The sequence below is a fragment of the Sardina pilchardus genome, chromosome 10, assembly GCF_963854185.1.
Source record: "Sardina pilchardus chromosome 10, fSarPil1.1, whole genome shotgun sequence".
Taxonomy (NCBI): Eukaryota; Metazoa; Chordata; class Actinopteri; order Clupeiformes; family Clupeidae; genus Sardina; species Sardina pilchardus.
The window spans coordinates 4088834-4115655 of NC_085003.1; the positions used below are offsets into that span (position 1 = coordinate 4088834).

Consider the following 26822-nt stretch of genomic DNA (forward strand, 5'->3'; position numbering starts at 1 on the left):
GCTGCTTCTCCCAAATTTTGTTAGGCAAATTTGACAACTGTCAGCTTAAATGTCATTTAAAACAAATCATGTCTTTGTCTTTTTCTTTTCCGCCATGGTATTGAGAGAAACGCGGAGAAACGCGGAGAAACGAGAGAAAGTGAAACTAAACAAAGAAAGTTTGTGATAAAATATGTTGTCTATTGCGCAAATGTAACAAAATGGCATTAATTAAATAATGCAGGACATAGCATACCGGTAGTAGCCTGACTCTCGCCAGACCCTTGTAGTTCCGCCATGCTCCACCAGAGGCGTTTCGCTGAGCTCCACACAAGGGTCTGGACGCGAGGGCAATCCAAACCCCTGCCAGTGATCAAAAAATGAGCAACCAATAAGGAGCGCCGAAGCGAGTGTTTGATTCAAATAACAATGGCGGCACGCAGCGAGGAGTCTTGTGCTGACATTGATTCTGCTATTTCAACCGTTTTGTCGAATCTATCGAGCATTCATTCTTTAAAAGATTAACAGAGGATAGTTTTGAAGACATTTATTGGTGGCAAGGATGTTTTTACTCTTCTTCCGACCGGGTTTGGCAAGAGCTTGAAGAAGCCTAGCACGTCATTCAAGATAACAGGCAAGTGGTTTATCAAATCACATGCGAGGATGTTTTACAAGGACCCGCCTTCATAAATACATCTCCTATCGAGAAGTCCCAGATCCTTGTGTGAAGCAGACAGCGAACTACAGGATCTGGCGAAAGTCAGGTTATACCGGTAGGCCAATGTCTAAAAAAGTTAAGAATTTGGAACTCTGGCTTTCACCTCTGCAGTCATGCAATTATAAATTTAGTGTGCGCAATCTGCACCATGCTGGCTTAAACAGACGATCTGACGGGTATAAGAAGAATAAATACAACCCGAAACTAAAAAAACAGACCAGGCTTCTGTTGGAGACCGGCTTTTAACCCAAATCTGTAGCCACACCAGGCGTTTAAAAGAGACATGCGTCTATTTGGGACTCGGCTATTGTTTGAAGTTTTACGGTAGTCCAAATGAATTCTCGTTCAGTGATCTCCCTTGTCCAAGTGTAAGGCCACGAGCAGCAGGTGCGATGATGCGGAGTTCCGATGCTCGCTGGAGCAAAGTCCTGGGACTCATCCTTGGCTTCACGACGAAGTACCGAGTTCACATAATGACTATCACGAGCTACAGAGCAACACGACACGTAAGACGAGGAAAGAAGAAGCAGCCCCGGACTTTGGTTGACCTGCTACTTATAGTCCTCATTTTCCCGTGACCCCATGGTCCTCCCCTATACATTCCTGGGGCGGACCCCTCTTCACAGAACTTCATGGAAACTAAACTTACTTCAGAACATTCTAGACAGTCAAAGGCACACATCTCCGTGTTACAGAGCGGAGTTTTACATACATTCAGTGTTGACGAGAACATTCTAGTTGAGACAGAGATGCATTCAATATCGGCATTTCCAGGTTTTTAACATACGAACAGTTTACATTTAGTAACAGGCATTAGGCTACACATTAAGATAGCATAGGTACATAGGCCTACATATTACATTCTATTGAGAGTGTACTTGGTTACATTCAACAGTGTAGGCTACTTAAACATGTTGGTTGGTTACGTTCAAACATCGTAGACATTTGCTAGTATGTTACATTCAGAATTATAAGTATTTCATTGCATTTGGTTACATTGGTGTGGTTTATTTAATTAGGTAAAATCAGGAAAAACTGAGGACCATGGTGTCGGACCTGTTCCAACTGATATGGAATTGCCCCTAAGACTTCTGTTTATACAGATAGACACCAGAATATCTTTATCCAGGCTTTTTAAATATTAGAAGTCTCTAAACATCCAGGCCTTGACAGTTAGCTAACGTGTAAATGATTCGGTTTCAGTGAACAGCTGAAACTCAGGTTATTTTCAGTATTTGCTTAGTAACAAGAAATAAACCTACTCAGAAAGAATAGAAAAGAATCACAGAAGAGAGACGTTATCTTACCATCCTGTTCGGAAAGTGGTAGCCTATGTGTCCCAAAACAGAATAAAAGCTGAAAGAATCGGACGTTGGTTTAAAATAGTCTTTTTACTTCAGCACTTTTAAATACAGCAAAAATGCGGCACAATACAGCTTGTTGGTTACAATATGTAGAAAAAAGGTAATTCCATTTTGTGGTGAAAAGGAAAAAACAAAAGAAATTAATCCAATAATCGTCGTAATTCCATTTTGTGTTGAAAAAGGAAAAACAAAAGAAAGTAATCCAATAGGGTCGAAAAAAGCAAAGATACCGTAAAACTCCAAACAATAGCCCGGGCTTTTATTTTGCCAAATCGGCAAAATGCACAGGCGTGTATTTGAGACAGCCGTCTATATGAGACAGGCGTTTAATTTAATGATTGTTAGTTGAGTGTAGGTTTATTGTTGGATTAGAAATAACTACCCAATAGCATAAGCAGACGGAAAGCATGACAACAGGAGGTTACCACATTATATTACGGTAGGCTACTTTATTTAGCCTATAATTCGAATGTGTTTCACAAATCAGATCATATTAGAATTAGCCTACTATAATAGGCTGTGTCTTAAATTATTGGCCGCTTAAAATAACGAAACGATGTGACAGCGGGCTGAACAATTCAAGTTACCATCGAGCCTATGAACTTGTTGCCCCTGATAACACATCAGCAATAAAGAATGAATGCTACCCTGTAAAACAACTACAATCGTGTGATTAAAAATGATCCTATTCATCGCTATCACCGTGATCCTCAACTAGGCTACAAGTTGATTTGCGAATTCCTCCTCCTCGTCGCTCTCCTCCACTTGCCTGCCTTGCTTGCGCAGCTTCCGACCAGATGCGCAGGGCTCTCCCTCTTTGGAGACAGACCTTGCAGCTCAGCCTTTAGGCACCCTCTTTGGATCAACCGAGAAATATCTTGCCGCTGCTTCTCCCAAATTTTGTTAGGCAAATTTGACAACTGTCAGCTTAAATGTCATTTAAAACAAATCATGTCTTTGTCTTTTTCTTTTCCGCCATGGTATTGAGAGAAACGCGGAGAAACGCGGAGAAACGAGAGAAAGTGAAACTAAACAAAGAAAGTTTGTGATAAAATATGTTGTCTATTGCGCAAATGTAACAAAATGGCATTAATTAAATAATGCAGGACATAGCATACCGGTAGTAGCCTGACTCTCGCCAGACCCTTGTAGTTCCGCCATGCTCCACCAGAGGCGTTTCGCTGAGCTCCACACAAGGGTCTGGACGCGAGGGCAATCCAAACCCCTGCCAGTGATCAAAAAATGAGCAACCAATAAGGAGCGCCGAAGCGAGTGTTTGATTCAAATAACAATGGCGGCACGCAGCGAGGAGTCTTGTGCTGACATTGATTCTGCTATTTCAACCGTTTTGTCGAATCTATCGAGCATTCATTCTTTAAAAGATTAACAGAGGATAGTTTTGAAGACATTTATTGGTGGCAAGGATGTTTTTACTCTTCTTCCGACCGGGTTTGGCAAGAGCTTGAAGAAGCCTAGCACGTCATTCAAGATAACAGGCAAGTGGTTTATCAAATCACATGCGAGGATGTTTTACAAGGACCCGCCTTCATAAATACATCTCCTATCGAGAAGTCCCAGATCCTTGTGTGAAGCAGACAGCGAACTACAGGATCTGGCGAAAGTCAGGTTATACCGGTAGGCCAATGTCTAAAAAAGTTAAGAATTTGGAACTCTGGCTTTCACCTCTGCAGTCATGCAATTATAAATTTAGTGTGCGCAATCTGCACCATGCTGGCTTAAACAGACGATCTGACGGGTATAAGAAGAATAAATACAACCCGAAACTAAAAAAACAGACCAGGCTTCTGTTGGAGACCGGCTTTTAACCCAAATCTGTAGCCACACCAGGCGTTTAAAAGAGACATGCGTCTATTTGGGACTCGGCTATTGTTTGAAGTTTTACGGTAGTCCAAATGAATTCTCGTTCAGTGATCTCCCTTGTCCAAGTGTAAGGCCACGAGCAGCAGGTGCGATGATGCGGAGTTCCGATGCTCGCTGGAGCAAAGTCCTGGGACTCATCCTTGGCTTCACGACGAAGTACCGAGTTCACATAATGACTATCACGAGCTACAGAGCAACACGACACGTAAGACGAGGAAAGAAGAAGCAGCCCCGGACTTTGGTTGACCTGCTACTTATAGTCCTCATTTTCCCGTGACCCCATGGTCCTCCCCTATACATTCCTGGGGCGGACCCCTCTTCACAGAACTTCATGGAAACTAAACTTACTTCAGAACATTCTAGACAGTCAAAGGCACACATCTCCGTGTTACAGAGCGGAGTTTTACATACATTCAGTGTTGACGAGAACATTCTAGTTGAGACAGAGATGCATTCAATATCGGCATTTCCAGGTTTTTAACATACGAACAGTTTACATTTAGTAACAGGCATTAGGCTACATATATATATATATATATACTATATTACATTCTATTGAGAGTGTACTTGGTTACATTCAACAGTGTAGGCTACTTAAACATGTTGGTTGGTTACGTTCAAACATCGTAGACATTTGCTAGTATGTTACATTCAGAATTATAAGTATTTCATTGCATTTGGTTACATTGGTGTGGTTTATTTAATTAGGTAAGAAAAGGCATGTCTTTATTGAAGGCACGTAAGTCGTTTTATAGTATTTTCATACATTTTTATTTCCACACATTATTTCCCAAATGTAACCCATATCTAACGTAATACTTATTGTATGTTTTATTAGTCAGCACTTTCATATAGCATAACATTTTCACATTGTTCAGTCATTATGTCGTTTATTGCATAGAAATTTCATAGCGTCATTCATCCAGTTTTCACACGTTCCGCATCACCAAGCGTTCATTTCAGTCTTTCGGAAGTAGGCCGAATCACACACTCTTCAACAGTAACGCACATTCCTTCTCTTTCATACAAACTGGCGCACTTAATTCAAGAGTGGTTAGCGGGACAACTGTACTATATATGGTTTATGTTATGTTACTGTCTTTATCTACCTAAGCATAGTTTTCAAGGCAGGTGTCTCTCCTTGAGCGGACACCTCACATCTGGCTGATTTGCGCTGACGCAAAAGCAGCGAAGTGGGCACAAATTCACGCATGCGTTCGGTGCTCCATGGGTGGGGCCTAGGAGACACGACAGTAGGCCTAGTGTTTCTACTCTACTTTAAAACAAAACAACAACAACAGCAAAACTCTCACTATTTACTGCACGTAGGTTAGACTAGTACTATGACTTAATATCCTAGTATAGCAGATTGTGAAGTGGATGTCATGAAATTCAAAATACTATATGTTGGTATTTTTTTTTTAGTACCAAAAGTGATCTGGAAGCTCGGTCAGGATGCTGCAAAATCAGTAAACAGGCTTTATTCTTTACAATAATGATACAAGGACACATCAAGGGAGAGGTACCAGCTTCACCAAAAGTTTCACTGATATCTCTGCTGAAACAAAGGAACATCCTTTATTTAAAGAGTCACTTCACCCCTTAACTCCACCCACTTCACATTTCTGAAAAAGGCTTTCAAAATGGGCGAGACGTTCTGAAATTTGGAGAGGGAGTGCAGCACTGCTGCAACCAATCAACCATGGTGATTTCGTGTCAATCTGGGAATGAGTGCTGCAGACATGGCTTATCACAGGTAGGCTAATCAGGGTAGCAGGTGTTGGGGCGTTTCATTCCTAATTTGTAACGACCCGGTGACGTAGTGTTGGACGAGAAGTACAAGACTTCGTCAGCATTCCAATAGCATTTTGGACCAACATGCCATGGCATGTTTCAACCTGTAGAATGCGCGGAGAGCAATATCTCCAAAATCAGACGAAATTTGACTTTTGTCGAGAAACACGATTTTTGTCAATATTAACCCTGGTAATAGTACAGTTCACCACTTATGAGTATTTTCAATCAATCAACAGCTCAACAAACATATTTAAGGGTGCAGTGACTCTTTAAATCTTGTTTTAGGCCAAGGTGGGGTGTGGGGACTTGGCCTCTAGTCACACCATCAGGTCTGGTGTTCTTAAATTAAATGAATTAATCTATTGTTCTTTAATTAAAACTTCTCCCTTTGCCTGGGATGTTTCTCAGAGGCCTGGCCCCATACCATTTTTACAAACATTGAGGTTTTCACACTTGGTGATCAGCAAAAGTCTTGAGGCAGGCCCCCATTGAATTCAAGAATAAACAAAGGATACTATGGGTGCCTCTCAGCATCTCTCCTCGATCCTCGATGCTCGATCCTCGATCCTCCAGGCTAGTTCCCACTGATTTATAACAAACACTGGATAGACTATCCCATCATTCTGTATGTAGATCAGTGAGGACGAGAACCGAGGAAGGAAGAGAGGATGTATAAAATACCAAAATGAGAGGCACCTTATGAATACAGACCAAAGAACACATCCAGAATGTGTGTAGATCAGGCTTGTGCAAAATTCAGAATTCAATTGAGAATGACTGCTAAATTACAATTCAATTCTTGAATTTGAATTGAATTTGAATTGAGATCAAAAACAGGATGCAGAACTACAATTCCAATTTGAATTAAAGGTCCTATAGAATGGATGAATTGAGTATTGCACTGTGTTCTCTGATGTTAAAATAGTATATATTCAACTTTGATTTAAAATAATAAACTCAATTGCAAGTTTACAAGACTAATTAAAACCATATATTTAGGCTGGGTATTGAAATGGTCTGTTTGACTAAATGGCGCCCTCTTTGGCAACCCCAATTGAACTTCAATGGCTTTGCGAGGTCTGACATCACAAGCAAGCAGTTTTGCTGAATCACCCATTTTTTAGTGTCTATTTCTAAGTTCAAGATTTCCATATGAAGGAGGGCACAACCATGTCTCATGTTCATGATAGCTCTTTGTTTATGCACAACCTCTCATAATTCATGAAAACCAAGAAAAAAAAATATTTCCATTCTAGGTCACCTTTAAAGGAAGTAGAATTGAAATTCAAAGAAATTCATACATAATTTAAGGGTAGTGTTTAACAATGAAGTTTCACAAAAATGTCAGATATGATCGCAGCAAACACACAACTTACAATTGAAAACGGTAATCATCAATTGAATTTCCATAGTAACCTTCCCATAGTAACCTTCCCAAAACTGTCAGATATGATCGCAACAAACACACAACTTACAATTGAAAACGGTAATCATCAATTGAATTTCCATAGTAACCTTCCCATAGTAACCTTCCCAAAACTGTCAGATATGATCGCAACAAACACACAACTTACAATTGAAAACGGTAATCATCAATTGAATTTCCATAGTAACCTTCCCATAGTAACCTTCCCAAAACTGTATGTGAGATTGAACACATTCTTCCTGTTATGTGACTGGAATTGTTTTGAATTGCCATGAATTGAATTCCACTTCCTGTCATTCCAATTCCAATTCCAATTCAACTTCCTGTGAGGTGGGGCTAGGGTGAACGATATATTGCATTTGCGATAATATTGCGATATGATCAAGTGCAATTTTCTAACCGCAAAGGCTGCGATTACTTTCTGGTCATGTGACATGGTGGTCAGCGTAAAGTAGCAAAGATTTGAAACAGTCTGTCGGAGAGTGAACCATGGCACCAACATTTTTAACTTGCGACTGAAAACAATTCTAGGTTGCACTGGTGCACCTGACGCTGCTTGGGTGAAAGCATGAATGTCTTTCGCAAGTTTTCATTGTAGACAGTGCATGCAAATTCACCCAAGTAAACCAACCTCTCCTTGGCCCGCTTTCTCTCACTCTTCCTCCCTCCCTCTCCCTGTCGTTTGCGCTCAGTGGACACCCGCCCCTCGACATGCACATTCAATCCAAGTAAAACATTCACAATCGTGAAAGCAATGATGCATAGAAACGATTAGCTAAATTATTATTAAATCCGGTTAGCATCATTATTAGCATGCTGCTGATATTTAAAACACTTGCGTTCAAGTTGACTGATAATCTCAATACCAATGTTTTTATTAACCTACCTTGAAACTTAAACAGGGGCCTGTACTACGAAGGGAGCTCAACCTACCCAGATGTAACCCAGGGTTACTTTGCTAAACCGGGGTTGACAAAACCTGGTTATCTGGTGTTACAGAAGTTGATTTGTTGAACTGGGGTTAACCTCCTCGGAGTTGGTGCGCGTTCACATAAAATGGGTGGGTTGCAGTGCAAGCAACCACTTTTAATGATGACGCGATCACGTTATTAAACAGATAAGGAATGCGCAATGATTATAAAAAGTTGCGAGGAATTAAAACCCACTCTACGACATCAAATATCAAATACGTCGGCAGCAAACAAAGCAAGACAAGGCTGCAGATGCAGATCGGATATATGCATAAGTAAAGTTTTATCTCATGTTCAATAGCCTTTGTGTTACGGAGGATTAATAGCTTTCGGAATGTCTGAAATGTGTTGAAATAAATACATGTTGAGTTCATGAGTCCTACAGATGCAACACAATTCATGCCATGTAGATTAATAATGATAATTGAATGTTTAGCCCCATTGACTGATTTAGTGTAGACTATCTAATCCTGAACATTTTAGATGCAACGGCAGTGCCGCTGGCAGCAGGTGAAAATGAAACTCAAAACATTCAGAAGGTTTATATAGGCCTATATACGGCCCGACACGAAGCGGAGGGACGTTCCGTCTAGGAAAGTGCATTAACTTTGACTAACCGCACGGCGTAAAGTCCATTATCTCGCTTATTCCACTGTTGCCACTTGCGTTGTGTTCCGGTGCTAATTTAAATGTTTTAATCGCTAGAACTGTATTGTTTGTAGAACTACTTTTCCCAGACACATTTCAACCAATTTCTCAAACTGCCGTTACTAGGATTCTAAATGGATGGTTGCTATGGCCAAAAGCCAGTCGTTAGTTCTAATCTCCCGTTGTCAAGCTGGCATATCCCAGGATTCTGATGAACGTTAACTTTGAAAGATTGCTATTTTTCTTAGCCTACTGCCACCCAACTAGCTAAAAGCCACCTCTGTCATAGTAACATTTAGCATATGTTCTGAACGTCTGTATTTTACAGCTTGTATTTAACGTGACGGTGCATTTAAACTTCACAACGAGTTTGGCGAATTAATATTCAAGTGTGATACGGCCAACAAATTGGAACTACTTCATAGCCGTGCGTGTATCTAAAGTTAATGCACACCTTATAGAACGCAGGACAATGGGGAATTCAACCAAGCAGTGGAATAATGTGATATAATGGCTTCTCTGTAAAAATCGGCACACTTAGAATATAACAGAGAATTGCAGAGTCAATGTTGAGTATTATATTGTGATACAATTTTAAATGTAAAGAACAGACCTGGGACAATGTCCCCATACCATCTCTGACTGGAATTTATTGGAAATGAGATGATTGCACAATGAAATGTGTCAAAATGGAAAATCCCTGACATTTGACTATGTTGTTTACTATCGGTCACAACTGTGACCAAAAATTAAACACTCCTTTTCACCCACTCTTTAATTCAAATAAAAAAAAAATAGTAATTGATTACTTCAAATGGTTATTCAAGACACATGATTTTGATATTTTCATGTCAAGGAAAAATTTGGGATTAAACAGGTTAATTCTTCACAAATGTGTACAAAAAAACACCTATTCTCTGCTTGCACAAATGAAGTGACATAATGTGTGCCACTGTGTGTACGGTTGTATATCATTTTATCAGTAAATATGCGGAATTAGATATTCCTTCTCTATTTTCTGTGTGCCGCTTCATTGACTAGCCATGTTCACCCCATATGTTTTATCAGAGCGTGCACGCCGAAGGAAGCTTCGGGAGGAGAAGGCTTGGCTGCTTTCCCAAGGGAAGCCCCTACCCCCTGAGCTGTTGAACCTTGAGCCACATTCACCGATCAATCACAAGACCAAAGAGTTGTAAGAGTCCTAAACTAATCAGCCTAAGCTCTGATTTAATGCTTAAGACTGCTATGTTTTGTTTCAACATTTGTTTGTCTTACAGCTACGAAATTGATGATGATTATGCAGCACTGTATCAAGGTAATGTAATTGAGCATTTAGCATTATGAAATATTCATTCACTTAACAAATCTCAATGACAAGCTGAATTATGGCTTTTTTATTGTTAGTCCTGGAGGTGCTGAAAGCCCATAAAGATGCTTGGCCATTCCTGGAACCTGTTGATGAGTCCTATGCTCCCAACTATAATGAGATCATCAAGGTACATGTAATAGGATCTTGAATATGATATGAATATGAATGAATGTAAAGGCTTAAAGATGCATTGTACATGTTGCGGTCAGTCATAATGTATGTTATGCGTTTGTCTATCCCCAAAGATGCCAATGGACTTGTCAACAATTGAGAGGAAGTTGAATGATGGTGAATATGTTGTCAAGGATGAGTTTGTGAAAGACGTGAAGGTCATTTTTGAGAACTGCCTTGAATACAATGGAGAGGATAGTGGTAAGTACACAGTAAGATGAGCATGCAGTACTGCTTAGTCTGAATCCTCTCATGTTCCTATGGTCCATATATACCAACGAATACATGTGTATATACACACAACTTCCACCCCTTTGTTTATCATCACATTTTGTGCTCCCTATTTTCTGATAATAAGCAGATTGCAGCCAACAAAATACTCTGGTCACCCCTTAGCTCTCCAAGTACATAGTGCAACCTACAATACCTTCATATGCCCAGTCTGCTACTTTCTAGATATTTTTAACATTGTTTGTCTCCCGAGTAGCCTATGAACACACTTTCCTGTCAGACATGCAGATGCCATGATGTAGGGAAAACATTGATATATGCATATTTAGAAAGTAAATTAGTCAGACTAAAATCGTGTCATCTGAATTTCTGAATAAACAAATAACACAGATTACATGCTTCATCTGTGTTGGATTATTAAGTAAAACTAGAAATGCAATTCCAAGGAATTACCAGTGCATGAAAATGCAAAAATATATAGATAGATAATGTAGATTACTAAGGTGTAGCTAGGGTGAACATGGTGGTTGCATAGTTTAAAAATAGTTCATAGTGTGAAGGTAGACAGTTTAAAGCTTAAACATTCCAGTTCTAACTTAACTAATGATTTCTAAAAGGTATGTTAAAATGTTAACTATGTTAACAATGATAACCAGGTTGATAGGTTTACTTAGCTAATGATTTCTAACAGTTATGGTAAAAATGTTAACAATGCTAACTATATTAACAATGTTAACCAGGTTGATCAGCTAACTTAACTAATGATTTCTAACAGAAATGTTAAAAATGCTAACAATACTAACTATGCTAACAATGCTAACCAGGTTGATTAGCTAACTTGGCTAATAATTTCTAGTAGTTATGTTAAAAATTCTAACTATGCAAACAATGTTAACTATGTTAACAATGCTAACTAGGTTGATTAGCTAACTTAGAAATGATTAGCTAACAGCTATGTTAAAAATGTTAACTATGTTAACTATGCTAGCCATGCTAACAAGCTAACTTGCTAGTGAGGACTTCTATTTTGACACATTTGTTGAGAGGGTATCCATGGTGGCCACTATCAGGAATAAAGAAGTTACTGTAGTAAAATCATGTTGGTTGCTATGGAAACGGTCATAAACGCTTAATTTTAATGGTTGCTATGTTGGTTGCTAGGTACATGGAGGTTCCATGTAGTTGACTGGAGGCATACGTTAGACCGGCACATCCGGGAACTTGACTCGCGAAAAACGTTCCAACCTCTTCTGGGGGGAAAACAAACAACGCCTCTCATTAACTCCGATGCAAATTAGGGTCAATAAACGTAATTCGTACCGAAATCGTAGGAGTAAATAATAAAGGAAAACACAACGAATCAATAGCACCACTCAATATATTACCATTTTGATTTGATTTTAATTTTTCAATTAAAGTAAAACCATGTCTCTTCAGTCTCCCGAGTAGCATACTAGCAGTAGCAACGACCCCACTCAGTGGCCAGTGTCATACCCCCGACAGCCCTACTCCTATCTCATTGAGTCTCCAGTTAAATAACTAAATTATTTTCCTGTATTTTTGGCCTCATATTTGAATTTTAGTGTAGTGTAGTTGACTCACAGGCTCAGATGTAAAGTTTGTTCGTTAGATAATTCCAAGATATGATAATTTCTGTCATAGCCGAAGTATTAGCCTAGATTTCCGTTTTCTTTAGGCTGATTACTTTTTTGGTATAGCCTAATGTTAGGGGTTTTTAGCTTTGTGGTTGGTAAACCCAACCACACAGCAACTTTTCGGCATGTCTGTCTACCGCGAACAACACCGTTCACTTTGGCTTGTTTCAGGCTTGTTCGAGGGATTGTTTTCCCCTCAAAAGGGGCGTGGCGCAAACAACCTGCTCTGTGTAACGCGGGTCCGGTCTAACGTATAGTTGATGATAACTGACAGTTGGAATGGTTGAACAGTTAAATAGTTGAGTAGTTTCAACAGGATATGTAGTCTTCACAGAGAGATTGTATGCTTGAAGCCTGAGAGAGAGAGAGAGAGATGCTGCAGGTGGGGCTGGCCACCTGGCATAAGATTCTAATTGCTTAACGACCCGATTGTGATGTCATAGAGGCCAGTGTTAAAGGCTGTGTTTAGGCTGCGTTTAGACTGCAGATCGGATATGCTCAATTCCGATTTTGTGCTCATATCCGATTTTTTTTATTGCATGTTTACATCTACTTTCGCCAGTGACCCAAATCCGATCATGTGTGTTTACATTTGCCATGGGCTAAATGTTTCTTGTAGGGGAGAACCAGCACAATCGTAACATTTTTTAATTGTTTCAGTTCAAACTACTTTACACAAAGACGATAGACTTGAGAGCAGTGAAACTTGACCAGAACAGAGTCATACATCTCTACTCCATGAAAGTTGAAACAGAATGTAACAATGTTGCAGTTTGTTAATAGGCTACCTTTGTTCCAACCTGCGCAGCCATAAAAAGTGCGGTAGGCTACAGTTGTAACAGTATAGTGTCATGGTTGTAACAAACAGTGCTAAAATCGTGAATCCTATAACATATTTTAACACAAAACACTACTGGCTTAAACAATGAACATCTGTTTTCATATAAAATCAACAAAAAGGGTCCAAATGTATGACTGTTAAAGCTAGTTGTATGAGTGATTAGCCATTTAATTGCAGACCATACGGTACTATGCTAGCTCACAATAACCTTTAAATAGGCTTATTTTGGTCATATCGACTTGATAAAACCTGTTAATATAGTTGATGAACTGCTTATTTCTTACATGTCTGAAGCAATTGGTCCAACACTGATATTTGAAGTTGCTGTGTTAACTTTCTTTGGGTGTGATCGCGGCAAAAATAATCCATAACTGGCAATGGTTACATGCTGCCACTCAGACATGCCACCACTACGACATGCTTCCATTTAGACATGCCTCTATTTCGACATGCTGCTATTTCGACATGCTGCCAATCCGACACATTTTAGTACCCCCATTCCGACAGTTTAGGACCTACAAATCCTATTTTTTTCCAAGTCAATTTAACGGACCCTATGAGCCCGACGGACGCAAAGTGCATCAAAAAACACACCCATTCTTCTCTGTTACATTGCTCTGCGATTATTAGTCACATCGAGATGAGACCTATATTGCATGAAAGGGCAGAACCGGGGCTTTCCAACGAGACTAGACACTGTACGATCAAGTATGAAAATAAAATATAATCATGAATTTAAATCAAAGTATATAATATTTACAGTCTATATTGCTCTGCGTTCAGCCACGCAGCCACTGCTCTCGCTTGAATTACTCCGGGACCAGGCATCGTACAGACATGACACGCATATCAAATGAAAGAGGAGAAACAGAGCTTTCCATCGATACCAAACACATCGATCCTGTTGTGTTATACAAACAGACGAAGTGACAAACAAATAAGAATGTCATATAGTTTCGGCTACCGCTACTTTCGTTTGATTTACTCGTGAAACCCTGGTCAAAAAGATATGGCTAACATGTCAGATAAAAGAGGAGAGCTAGAGCTATCCACAGATACCAAATACAACCTTCTAGGCCATAAACAGACGAAGTGACAGCAAAATAATAACTTAATTTAGCTCCACTTAGTCCGCGAATAATGGCAACTTGCCATGTACAGAACTGCTCTCACTTCCCCGAGTCGCGCACGCAACAGACACATAACCATATCAAGAAGTCTTCTCAATGACATTTTAAATGTGAATCTTTATTATTTTACACAATTGGATATAGTTATGACATTAATAGCCTATTAATGACCTCATGTCGGAATGGCACGTTGTTTGAAAAAAAAGTTAAATACCGCCACTGCGACCATGAAAAAAAAAAATGTCGGAGTGGTGGGACTTTTTCCCATAAAGAGACATGCCTCCACTACAATTAGACGTCAATGTCGGAGTGCTGGTATGTCGGAATGAACGGCGGATACCACTCGCAATCATAATTGCTCGTGCATGCGCTATAAAATCAGTTCATTTTGCCAGAGACGGGTGTTACAACTAACTCTTTTTCTGTCTATGCAACTAACCCGCACAGGTCTAGGTCATGTTTTTTATTTTCATTTAATTGCATTTGCTGTGACTATAAATCAAATGGCACTCATGTTAACTTGAAACAGATCAAGGGACAGACGAAATGAATGACATTGAAGTCTACACATTCAAATTTTACGAAGCAAAGTTAAACAAACAGAACTGCAGTTGCAGTTTTAAAAATAGGCTAATAGCCTACAAATCGCGATGCTTGAATTTGGCACTTTTTTGCTTAATATCTCTGGTTGTAGGCTATTTACAGTAAATCATTCATATTTGGATGGCTATAGGCCTACGATTGTAGATAATTAGGTAGGCTACAAATGTTTTATTCTCAATACATGGTCTACGGAAACGTAATAGTCTATCAAAGTATCAATAGGGCAACTTTTAACACGCTCCGCCAGCGCGCCCACTAGGAATTGTAACCTAACGTCACCAGGCGCAAAATTGTCACAGATTAATGACGCGTGGGACGCATTGCACTGGAATATCCGATTTGTCTGTTTAGATTGTAGACACATGCACACAAATCCGATCCATATCTGATTTAAAACCACATACGAAAGGGGCCTGTATCCGATCTGAGGAGATCGGAATTCATGTGTTTTTTTTCTGTTTACACTGTCGTGGCACAGATCGGATGCGTGCCACATGAGAGCAAAAAATCGGATTTGGGTCACTTCAAACTGGCAGTCTAAACGCAGCCTAAGACTGCCAGTCTGAAGTGACCCAAATCCGATTTTTTGCTCTCATGTGGCACGTATCCGATCTGTGCCACAACAGTGTAAACAAAAAAACACATGAATTCCGATCTCCTCAGATCGGATACAGGCCCCTTTCGTATGTGGTTTTAAATCAGATACGGATCGGATATGTGTTCATGTGTCTACAGTCTAAACAGACAAATCAGATATTCCAGTGCAATGCGTCCCACACGTCATTAATCTGTGACAGTTTTGCACCTGGTAATGACGTTAGGTTACAATTCCGAGTGGGCCCGCTGGCGGAGCGTGTTAAAAGTTGCCCTATTGATATTAGGCTACGTTCTGTTTGCTTCGTGAAATTTTAATGAGTAGACTTCAATCACATGTCATTCATTTCGTCAGTCCCTCTGTTTCAAGTTAACATGAGTGCCATTTGATTTATATAGTCACAGCAAATGCAATTAAATGAAAATAAAAAACATGACGTGCGGGTTAGTTGCATAGACAGTAAAAGAGCTAGTTGTAGGCTAACACCCGTCTCTGGCAAACTAAACTGATTTTATAGCGCATGCGCGAGCAATTATGATTGCGAGTTATGGATTATGTTTATGTGCCGCGATCACACCCAATTAAAGTTAACACAGCAACTTCAAATATCAGTGTTGGACCAAATGCTTCAGACATGTAAGAAATAAGCAGTTCATCAACTATATTAACAGGTTCTATCAAGTCGATATGACCAAAATAAACCTATTTAAAGGTTATTGTGAGCTAGCATAATACTGTATCATAGTCAGCAATAATCACTCATACAATAATTAGCTTTAACAGTCATACATTTGGACTTTTTTTTGTTGATTATATATGAAAACAGATGTTCTTTGTTTAATCTAGCAGTGTTTGGTGTTAAAATATGTTAGGCTATAGGATTCACGATTTTAGCACTGTTATAACCATGACGCTGTACTGTTACAACTGTACCGCACTTTTTTATGGCTGCATCTAGGTTGTAACAATTAAGGTATATATGTCACTGTTAAGTTAAGTTATTAACAAACTAGGCTACAACATATTTTTTACATTCTGTTTCAACTTTCATGGAGTAGAAATGTATAACTATGTTCTGGTCAAGTTTCACAGCTCTCAAGTCTATCGTTTTTGTGTAAAGCTAGTTTGAAGTGAGAAACTTTTAGCTCATGCGCATGCGGGCCATTTCAAGTGTCTAGAAATGAAGTTTCTAAGTTAAACGGTTCAAGCTGAATAGAAAAAATGAAATTGGTAAGCGGAATAATAATAAGGAGTCTAGGAAGAACAGTACAGTGCATTTTCATGCACTGTAAATCTCTAAGCATAGGCTATTTCTGTAGTTCAAACAACTTTGAATTTTAGTTGAGATTGTCAGTTATAACGGCCTACGTATTAAAAATTGTCGGGTTAAAAGAGAATGTATCAATGGCACTTTGTAAAACCAATAAAAGAAAATCCTAGGATTTCAGTCCTCTCACCTGCAGCAGCAGGCCCATTCAAAAGGTCCATTCAACTTAATTTGCATTTGAAAGAGACACTCACTAAGTGACACATTTAGTCTGACTTTTTTCCAGTTTGTAGTAAAACTACATAACATTTTTTAATGTTCTTTTTACTAATACAGAGCCAACACCGTTGTTTTCAAGGTTCAAGGTTCAAACTTCAAAAGTCTTAGCTCGATATATTTATAGTGTGTTTTTTACCTTTAAACATTGACCTTTGAAAATCGTTTTTTTTAAATAGTTGTGTTTACACTGAATTAGAATAAAAAGTAATTTCATTACATCCACTTTACTCTCATATAATTATTGTGGAGGACCTCTAGAATATAGCCATATGTGCCACTTTTCGTAGACGTTTTTAGTTAGATGAAAAAGGTATAGCTGGCTGCCTCAAAGTACCTAAAAAGGCCCTGGACCTCCAAGTGTTAAATCGGGCTCATTATTACAGTTAATGTGTCGGGGCTCGGACAACTTTCTACTTTCTACCTTATACACAGTGTAGGTCTTGTCCAGCTTCCCCTCGACCTCATAGAGCCAAAAATGCTGCCATATGGCAGCTTTTAAAGTAGCCACGGTGCAAATCAGCCTAGATTTGTTGCTCGCCGTTTTGTGACTACTTAAACTTTGTAAACAACTCGCACATGTGTTTGGTGGACTTGCGTTTGGTGCACTGCACATGCGTGTAGAGCAGAGAACTGGGAGGCAGAGAGTAGAGTTTTCTGTAGTGCTCGGCAGCGGGCGAACAGAATGTTGCAGCAGGCTCGCATCGAATCTTTCTAGAGAGAATCGCGATGCATATAAGAATCGATTATTTTTCCCACCCCTAATAATGACATCTGAACTTTGCTGCAGATTTAGATGAGTACGCAAATGTGCCAAAAATCAGAGGGGGGTACCATGTTCAAAAATGTTGTATATCAAGCTAATATTTTGGTTAAATGAGTTTGAATGGTTCCTCTTTAGGTGCTAAAAATTGTAAGCAAATCTGAGATGGTCGAGCAGAAGGCATTTGTTGAATTTAGGTGGAATGACCCGGCTGTATTCAAATGATTTAGGCTACAGCAATTCATTTTTACCACCGTGCAATGGTTACATTGCTTGCACAATAGTTACTAGTCCTAATAGTTAATTTGGTTACATCTATTTTATATTCGTGTCATTTTCCTTGTGTGATGGACTGTGAAGCTCACCTAATAGGAGCGCTGTGCTTCTCATGTGAAATTCTGGGCCAATATCGATGTACAATATCGAATAACAATTTGGGTGTGCGCCAATGTCAATACTTTTGTTTCCTTGTTTTTGTTGTTAACATGTTAGTACAGTGGAACAAAAATATTCACTGATCCATAAATATTCATAGTGCAGAATTGTTTCGATATATCAGATCAGTCACTGCCATTGGTAAATGTCATACATTTGCAATGGCTGATATCAGTCAACAATACCGATGTTGGTAGATGCATTAGTGCAGCCCTACTTCATAGCCCGGCTTCCCTGCACTATCTACATTTGAAACTCATTCTAAGGATATAGGAATGTCTTGATTTGTTAAGGTAATTACACAATAATCACACATTTATAAATACTATTTTCAATTTCTTGTTTAAAGAGGAACTATGCAGGATTGGCGATTTCATCTCTGGTTTCGGTTTCGTTTTTCGTTTTCGCTCGTTTTATGCTTGCATATTTCTCTGCAGAGCTTCCCCGACAGCTTTAGCGTGTATATTTATTAGATGCTAATAAATTCGATCGGCCGCCGATCATGATCGGCCGATATTGGCTAAAAATGGCTTGATCGGTGAAGCTCAAAAGCGCCGATCAAAAAAGTCGATCATGTGACCTAAATTACTTGCGTGACATTTTTCCACCTGCAGGCACGGCGCACAGGCATACAACAGCCTAGAGTAGAGAGGAGCTTGCAGTGGCAAACATGAGTAGGCTAAAGGTTCAGTGTAAAATGAACCATTTGCAATGTATGTCGTGCTGAAATCCCTCGAGGTGGAAGCCACCAACAACATTTTAACACCACTGACGGACAACTGAATATGTCGGGTATGAGAAACTAAACCAGCCAACTTCCCCATGCTTCAATCTGCCGACTAGGCCTACTAACGATAGGGATGATAAGAGATGGAAAGGCATCACGTTCAGAATTAATTTGCCTCCACGAACAACCTCTATTCGTTGTGGAGGATAAAGCCCTCATTATACAGTAGCCTACGTTATGATTTTGTAAATATTTGTAGCCTAAAATATTTTTGAAAGACAGTCAGACTCTCACCTCTAAAGACAAATCATAGAGTTTTAAGTCACAAACTAGTCACAGACTATGCAGACATGCGATAATATCAGACATGTTTGATATTGTCGTAACGGCAGAATTAGAAAAGGACTCTGACTGGTTTACAACCGCTAATTGACACCTTACATTAAACGAGTACACGGGAGCGCGCCGCGCCATGATTTCTGTCCCGACTTTGGATATTTATTCACCGACTGTGAAAACATGGCAATATCGCGCCATGTAAGTCGGCCCTAACCTGCCTTGATCCACGATATTACCCCGCAGGCATGAAATACTAATGTGTATCTCCCCATGTTACCAAACAGTGTAGCCTACATTGACAAGCTGAAGAATAGGGTATATTAGCTTCCCAAGCGCAGACGCCTGTCCAATGTCCCTGCTAGCTTAACAGCGCACTTTATTGACCCAAACTGGTGGCATTTAACGGCATGTTTCAGTCATGGGGGATTTCAAGAGAAAAAAGACTTGCAATTTATTGCTTACAGTAGCTTACATTATTTCTTTTTTAGGGATTTGGAACAGAGAAAAAGCCATAGTTTTGCACTTTGTGGCAGTAGGTTTTGGTGTAACACGTTTTTAATTTAATGTAGTCAGTCTATTTAGATTGCCCATCCCATTTAGGTGATCTGTGTGTTGGTCTGCCTGACCCCCTCCTTGTATGAAATCATTTTATGTCTCGCTGCATATTTGGAAAAGATGGCCAAAGTTATTTCATTTTCTAAATACAAATCGATAAATGGTGGTTCCTCAACATCTTGACCAGCCTATAGGCTGTTGCGTTTTGTGTCTACTCTGGTGAATATAGGGCTACTACAATCACAGTTGAGATCGCTACTCCGTGGGTGTGTGTGTATTTCTTCAAAAATCAGCGAGGCTCTCGCTTTTTCAAGAAGAGTGGTGTGGTGTATTTGTCTTTGGATTCTGTGTTTTTTTCACACCTTACCAAAGAGTATGCTTGTCTTTAGACTCTGCGAGTTCTTCGCCTTGCTAAAGAGTGTGTGCTTCCTCTTCTGTCTCTGCAAAACTTGCCTTGCAGAAGAGGAAGTGACTGTCAGTATCGTGTTTTTTTGCAGGGGCCCCTTTTCAACGGGTTTAGGATGTACGAAAGGACTGATGCAAAAGAGAGAGACTTTCTCTATTTGGACCAAAAATCCTTGATCAGGACTCTGGGGTCAACAAGTGAAACTTTTTAGGAGGCTCTCTTTAATCTAGTCCTTTTTCACTGCTGATCCTATTGCCTGCAATCGTACCTATAATAAAGTGTCTTCACACTTTCGGAGAAAATAGATTGTGTTTATGGCAGCTGACTCTTGACTATGGTTACTGAGGTCAACCTCCGGTCACAGAGACCGCATCGCAGACGTTGTCTATCGAACAAGGGACCGCAGAAAGCTTCACAGTCACTATCGAAGCTGACCACACATATGTATTTTCTTTCTCCAGTGACAGACCTTTTGCAATCTATGAAAATAATTCAGTTAATCTAAACTAGTATTATTTTGAATTACTGAAAGATAAAAATTCTCAGTTATTAATACGCATCTGCTTTCAATAAGTTAAAGTAAGTTGTTTACTCACAACAAACTTAGTTTAATTTACTAACAGTGCAAAAAGATAATATGAATTTTTCAAGGATGAATCTGCATATTATACATGACATTACACAGATTTTGATTTTATTTGTAACAATTTGTGCTCAGTTTTTACATAAGTTTACTTATTAAAAACCAATTACCATATCCCTGCTTGTGTGGTATGCATTTAGACCTTATTTTACAGAAATACAACTGTTAAACGAAGCCTAGTTGGTTTTGTGACCGCTACGGTGTATAGAACTTTCCTTCCTAAATACACAGCTGAGTTCGCTACTCCTGTATGTGTCAGTGCATTGTGCAGTAAGTATTTGCCCATTAACGGTGTCTTAGAAAGTAAGCCCAAATCACAGACAAACTTACCCACTGGGTCCCCTCTGTAGGCTTGCGCCTCTTGCGAGAGGATCGATGTTCTCTTTGACACAGGGGAGGCAGGAAACACGAAAAAGAAACTCTCGGCGGCTTTTAAACAATGCCCTAACAGAAGGTTAGGGCTTTGACTTTATTAAAAATAAAATACAATATAAAAAAAAATTCTATCTGTCTCGAAATGCAAAGTTCAGAGTCCAAAAGAAAAAGGAGAAGCCCCCTAAGATCCCGCGAAGGAGACCTTTTATACTACTTTCACGCCCAAGTCTAGACCTATTGCGCTTCAACACGATCAAGTGTCTTTTTCTCTCTTTTTTTTTTCTTTCTGGTGACCTTACTTTGAACTCAGGCCTGCACATGAACTACAAGCTTTTTCCTCTATACTAATTCTAAGCACATTTCATTAAACATGACATACTATATAAGTTGGATTAAAACACTTAAATCTTTTGATTAAACATTCTATCAAATTCAAGGGAAAAAAATACATTTTAAGTCTAAACAGTTATTCTTTCAAGTTTAAGTAAAAAATACAGTTTTATAATCTATTGCAAAATCATACTTCTATTCTAAGTAAAATTACATGTTTTTATTTAAGCAGAATCACACTTTGAAAATCTGAGTAAATATTCTTTTCATATAAGTTTATCTCTCATTGCTGCATTTGCACATTTTTATTTGGTTTAGAGCAAGCTGGTATCAAGCAAGTATGTTTTAGATGTATGTCTAGCAAACCTTAAGGGTACAATCATACTTTTCCACGGTTTCACTTTCTACCACCTTCTACAGGCCTACTGTCTTTTATGCCACTTACATTAATTCATAGTTAGTATAATTTCTACAAATGATGCAAACTCTGCTAGACTATTGTTAAAAGACTCTCATTCCCCTGCCATTCTGTGATCGGCAGTGATCGGCAATCGGCCGATCATGATTTTGATGATCGGTGATCGGCCCCAAAAATGCTGATCGGAGCATCTCTAATATTTATACATACATAGGCTATATATAAATATATAAATTGCAAGCGTGGTTCTTCTTGTTCCTTATGCGTCTCTGACTTCCAGATGTAAACAAAGAGCGATCGTCTACTGCAGAAACTGCAAGGTTGCAATAGCGGATAGGAACACTGGGGGCGGGAGGAAATATTACTGTTTTCTATGAAACTGGTCAGTCAAGCAAAACAATGATTTCTGAGCGATTTTATGACTATGAAAAAGTTGCATAGGGTCTCTTTAACACTAGAAGCGCCAAACGCCGGTCATTTGACCGCTGAGATGTATTACTTGAAGCGCCATGTTGGTTTGACCTAGATATACCTATAGAATATTTTCACTTTATTAAATTCCAGGACCCTACGTTCACGACTTTTCCTAAATACGGGAGTTTTATTACCCAGTATTTTTACATGATCAAAAGCACACCGGTACAAGCTAGTTTAGAGCTATTTTGCTCTTTCTTCCATGCCAGTCTCACGTTCAGCCTTGTTTTTTCAGGCTGTGATTCTCTTTTCTCACAGCAGATGTCGCAAGGGCTCACTCCTATAAGTTTCCTGTCAGTCGGGCATGATAATAATATTTTACCATAAAACATATAGTTTATATACAGTACAGGCCAAAAGTTTGGACACACCTTCTCATTCGGACACCCCTTCTTTATTTTCATACTATATGACTATGAAAATTGTAGATTCATACCGAAGGCATTAGAATTATGAATTAACACATGTGCAATTATATACTTAACAAAAAAGTGTGAAACAACTGAAAATATGTCTTATATTTTAGGTTCTTCAAAGTAGCCACCTTTTGCTTTTAATACTGCTTCGCACACTCTTGGCATTCTCTTGATGAGCTTCAAGAGTCACCTGAAATGGTCTTCCAACAGTCTTGAAGGAGTTCCCAGAGATGCTTAGCACTTGTTGGCCCTTTTGCCTTCACTCTGCAGTCCACACGGTGGTTGGAACCAAAGGTCTCTGATTTTGACTCATCAGACCAAAGCACAGATTTCCACTGGTCTAATGTCCATTCCTTGCGTTCTTTAGCCCAAACAAGTCTCTTCTGCTTGTTGCCTGTCCTTAGCAGTGGTTTCCTTGCAGCTATTCTACCATGAAGGCCTGATTCAGGCAGTCTTGTCTTAACAGTTGTTCTAGAGATGTGTCTGCTGCTAGAACTGTGTGGCATTGACCTGGTCTCTAATCTGAGCTGCTGTTGACGCGCGATTTCTGAGGCTGGTGACTCGGATGAACTTATCCTCCGCAGCAGAGGTGACTCTTGGTCTTCCTTTCCTGGGACGGCCAGTTTCTTTGTAGCGCTTGATGGTTTTTGCGACTGCACTTGGGGACACTTTCAAAGTTTTCCCAATTTTTTGGACTGACTGGCCTTCATTTCTTAAAGTAATGATGGCCACTTGTTTTTCTTTACTTAGCTGCTTTTTTTCTTGCCATAATACAAATTCTAACAATCTATTCAGTAGGACTATCAGCTGTGTATCACAACTGATTCCCAACCCCATTTATAAGGCAATAAATCACACTTATTAAACCTGACAGGGCACACATGTGAAGTGAAAACCATTGCAGGTGACTACCTCTTGAAGCTCATCCAGAGAATGCAGAGTGTGTGCAAAGCAGTAATCAGAGCAAAGGTGGCTACTTTGAAGAAACTAGAATATAAGGCATATTTTCAGTTGTTTTACACTTTTTTGCTTTCCACATGTGTTAATTCATAGTTTGATGCCTTCAGTGTGTGTCTACAATGTCAATAGTCATGAAAATAAAGGAAACTCTTTGAATGAGAAGGTGTGTCCAAACTTTTGGCCTGTACTGTATGTGCAATATGTATTATATATGTGATTTATTTTAATAACTATTTTTCATTTGCATGGCATAGTCTATGGAGGCAATTTACCGTGGTAAAATGCAAGTTTGTTTTGAAAAGCGAATTGTTATGCATTGTGACGTTCTAGGCATACGTGTGTAAAAAATATTTTCAGCTGAAATTCGTCTTCTTTTAATTAGTTTCGGCCAAATCATTCATCTGCGGGCAACTAAGAACTTTTCTTATTCATTTATTTGGGCTTACTCAGTATGCCTACGTACATTTATAGTTGTATATCTTCTAAGTTGTATATCTTCTATAGTTGTATCTTTTAAAGCTCAGACTAATGTATAAGCATTTTCTTACAACGGTAGTTCTCACGTTTAGCACTCAAGCGACCCGGGATCATTCCCCGCTGCGAGCGACATTTTGTATCTTACACGCCTCATGTTTACATGATGTTTTTAATTCCGAATTAGTTTATTCAGAATTAAATAAATCGAAATTAAAATATTCTCCTTAGAGTTTACATGGAAATAATAATTCCGAATTGGTGTTTACATGGAACATAGGTTAATTCCTCTTTATTGTATTCCGCTGAACGGGAAGGGTTCCGATTGGACAGGCGGCCTAATTAAGACAGCCTAATTAAAGTCTACCGGAAGAAAACAAACTTTAGCTGGCTAGCGGCTTTTTTGTCATCTCGGGTTAACGTTACAGCATGGGCAATAACATAATGAAAACGGTTTTCGCAGTAATTCTGATAATAGGCCTACTATTTAACCAGCAGCTCAAGAATATTGTCAAGCTTCACGTTTGCTAGCTGAGGAGGAGAAGAGTGCTGGAGAAGGGGGGAAGAAGACTGAGCCGAATTAGCAATGAAACGAGCATGCGCTGCTTCTTCCTCCTGTATGAGCATGCGCCAAACAAACGGAATAAACTTTGAATCGGAATAAAGGTTTACATGATCAAGGAGAGTGTTAATTCCGCTTTAACATCGGAATAAACCAACCACTTAAATCAGAATTAAATTCCGAATAATCATTTTCAAGCGGAATAAGCGTTTACATGGTTCTTTTAAAGCGGAATTTACTTTTATTCCGAATTATCTTGGTTTTATTCGGAATTAAAGCTCTCATGTAAACGCAGCAATTGACTGAATTCAATGACCGTTTTTCAACGTCGACTAACAATTATTTTTCGTTAATGGTTTTTAATAAAAAAAAACTATCTGAAATAGATGAATAACCAAATGTTTGAAATAAAGACAAATAAACAGTCCAACAATTAGTTCAAGGTGAGGATTGAACCCAGGTCTATTGAGTGCTAGGCGAGAAAGCTAGCGTTGCGCCACTCGACGCTATACGCATATAGCTCGGCTCATACCTCACAGCTCTCTGACGCGACGTAACTCAGTCAGTCCAGCAGAGATGCCAGGACAAAGTTTTGGTCAATGGAGAGGAAGATAAATGCTTATTACCCTCTTTCAATGAAACAGCAGTCTGCTCAACTTACCACGGATATGCTTCATAAGTCACAAAAACGAACGCAATGTTTAGGACAGTTTGCCATTTTGACAAAATGACAGTTTGTCAATTTTGACATCCCATTTTAGAGCAAGAGATAGTTTTTATTATTATTATTATTATTATTAGCCTATTATTATTATTATTCAGTCTCCATCGGATTCGGAGAGGCACAAAGACTGTACAGATGGCTGATGATCGGCGCAGCACTTTAGGCCTACATAACACACTATCCATTGCAAACATAGCCTATTTGAAACCTTCGCACATGGAGGCAGGAGGCATAGAAGAGCAATTAGCATAGTTGTCTTGTGCGATCATTCCCCCTACCCCATACACTCGTCTAACCAATTCACTTAAGGCGCCGGTACAGTCCACGCACCCGACTTGTCGTGCGACAATGTGACGTCACGGGGAACGTTGTAACCATGTATACTTGAGCGTGGTGATCGCGACACTATTCTCCTGAACAGAGGCATGGTATCCATTAACGTTAATGGCAGTAGGAACTAGCTTCTTTGATGATATTTCAGACTTGCTGCTCTTCACAACTGGAGGATTACCATCTAGTTTCTAAGGTGTGTGCAGCTAGCTAATGAGATGAGTTTGTGTTATCTCCCTAAGTGGAAAGAGATTTTTTTTTAGGTCTCAGCAGATATCCTTTGGTTGAAAATGTAATGACGTCACTTTTCTGAACCAATGAGGGCGTGAAGCATCTACGCACGGTTGGAAAATATCAATTGCAAACCCCTGTTAAACCTAATAGACTCCGCTAAATATGGAACGTTTCAGTTCAAAGTAAAGTCAATATCCATAGTAGGTTGATAAACCTACAGAATAAGCTGTTTAATGAGAATGCCTAACTCGTTTTCTTATGACTCTCGTTTAGGAATAATGTTTGTGGGTGTCTTCCTCGGCCGTTTAATTCGGGCAGTTCCCATTCTAACACAATTACTCGTCCCAGGTTCTGAAATAAGGCAGAGACTACAGTGCTGACTCGGGCTGCTTTAGGCTGCTATACTATACACAGGGTGGTGACCGGTTTACGACACCTCATGCTACAGAGGGTTTAGGCTGAGCTAAGGTGAGGCCGTCTCGTTCAGATCATCACTGGCAAACTGCCCTCGCTAATATCTCCCGGTTCAATAGTCAGTTCTGCTGTAGCTTACTACTTCAGCTGATTTAACTTCTACGGCGGCGATAGTTAAATCCTGGCCATTCATTGCGCCAACACCGTTACCTACAACTACCACTCTGGTCTATAAGTACATAGAAAGCCTATGCGGATCAGAGCATAACAATTTATCTGACAGATACAAGTTATTCATCCAACACATTACAGAAGTACATC

General features: G+C 39.4%; 1 protein-coding gene across 3 annotated transcripts in view; it reads left to right on the forward strand.

Annotated features, from left to right (window-relative positions):
- LOC134093669 (chromatin remodeling regulator CECR2) overlaps positions 1-26822 on the forward strand; it is an 89648-nt gene that overhangs the window by 43476 nt on the left and 19350 nt on the right. For all 3 annotated transcript variants that reach the window (XM_062546845.1, XM_062546846.1, XM_062546848.1), the window contains exons 10-13: positions 9853-9976; positions 10062-10099; positions 10189-10280; positions 10399-10525. In XM_062546845.1, the coding sequence (XP_062402829.1) occupies positions 9853-9976; positions 10062-10099; positions 10189-10280; positions 10399-10525 (381 nt within the window). The remainder of the gene's footprint in view (positions 1-9852; positions 9977-10061; positions 10100-10188; positions 10281-10398; positions 10526-26822) is intronic.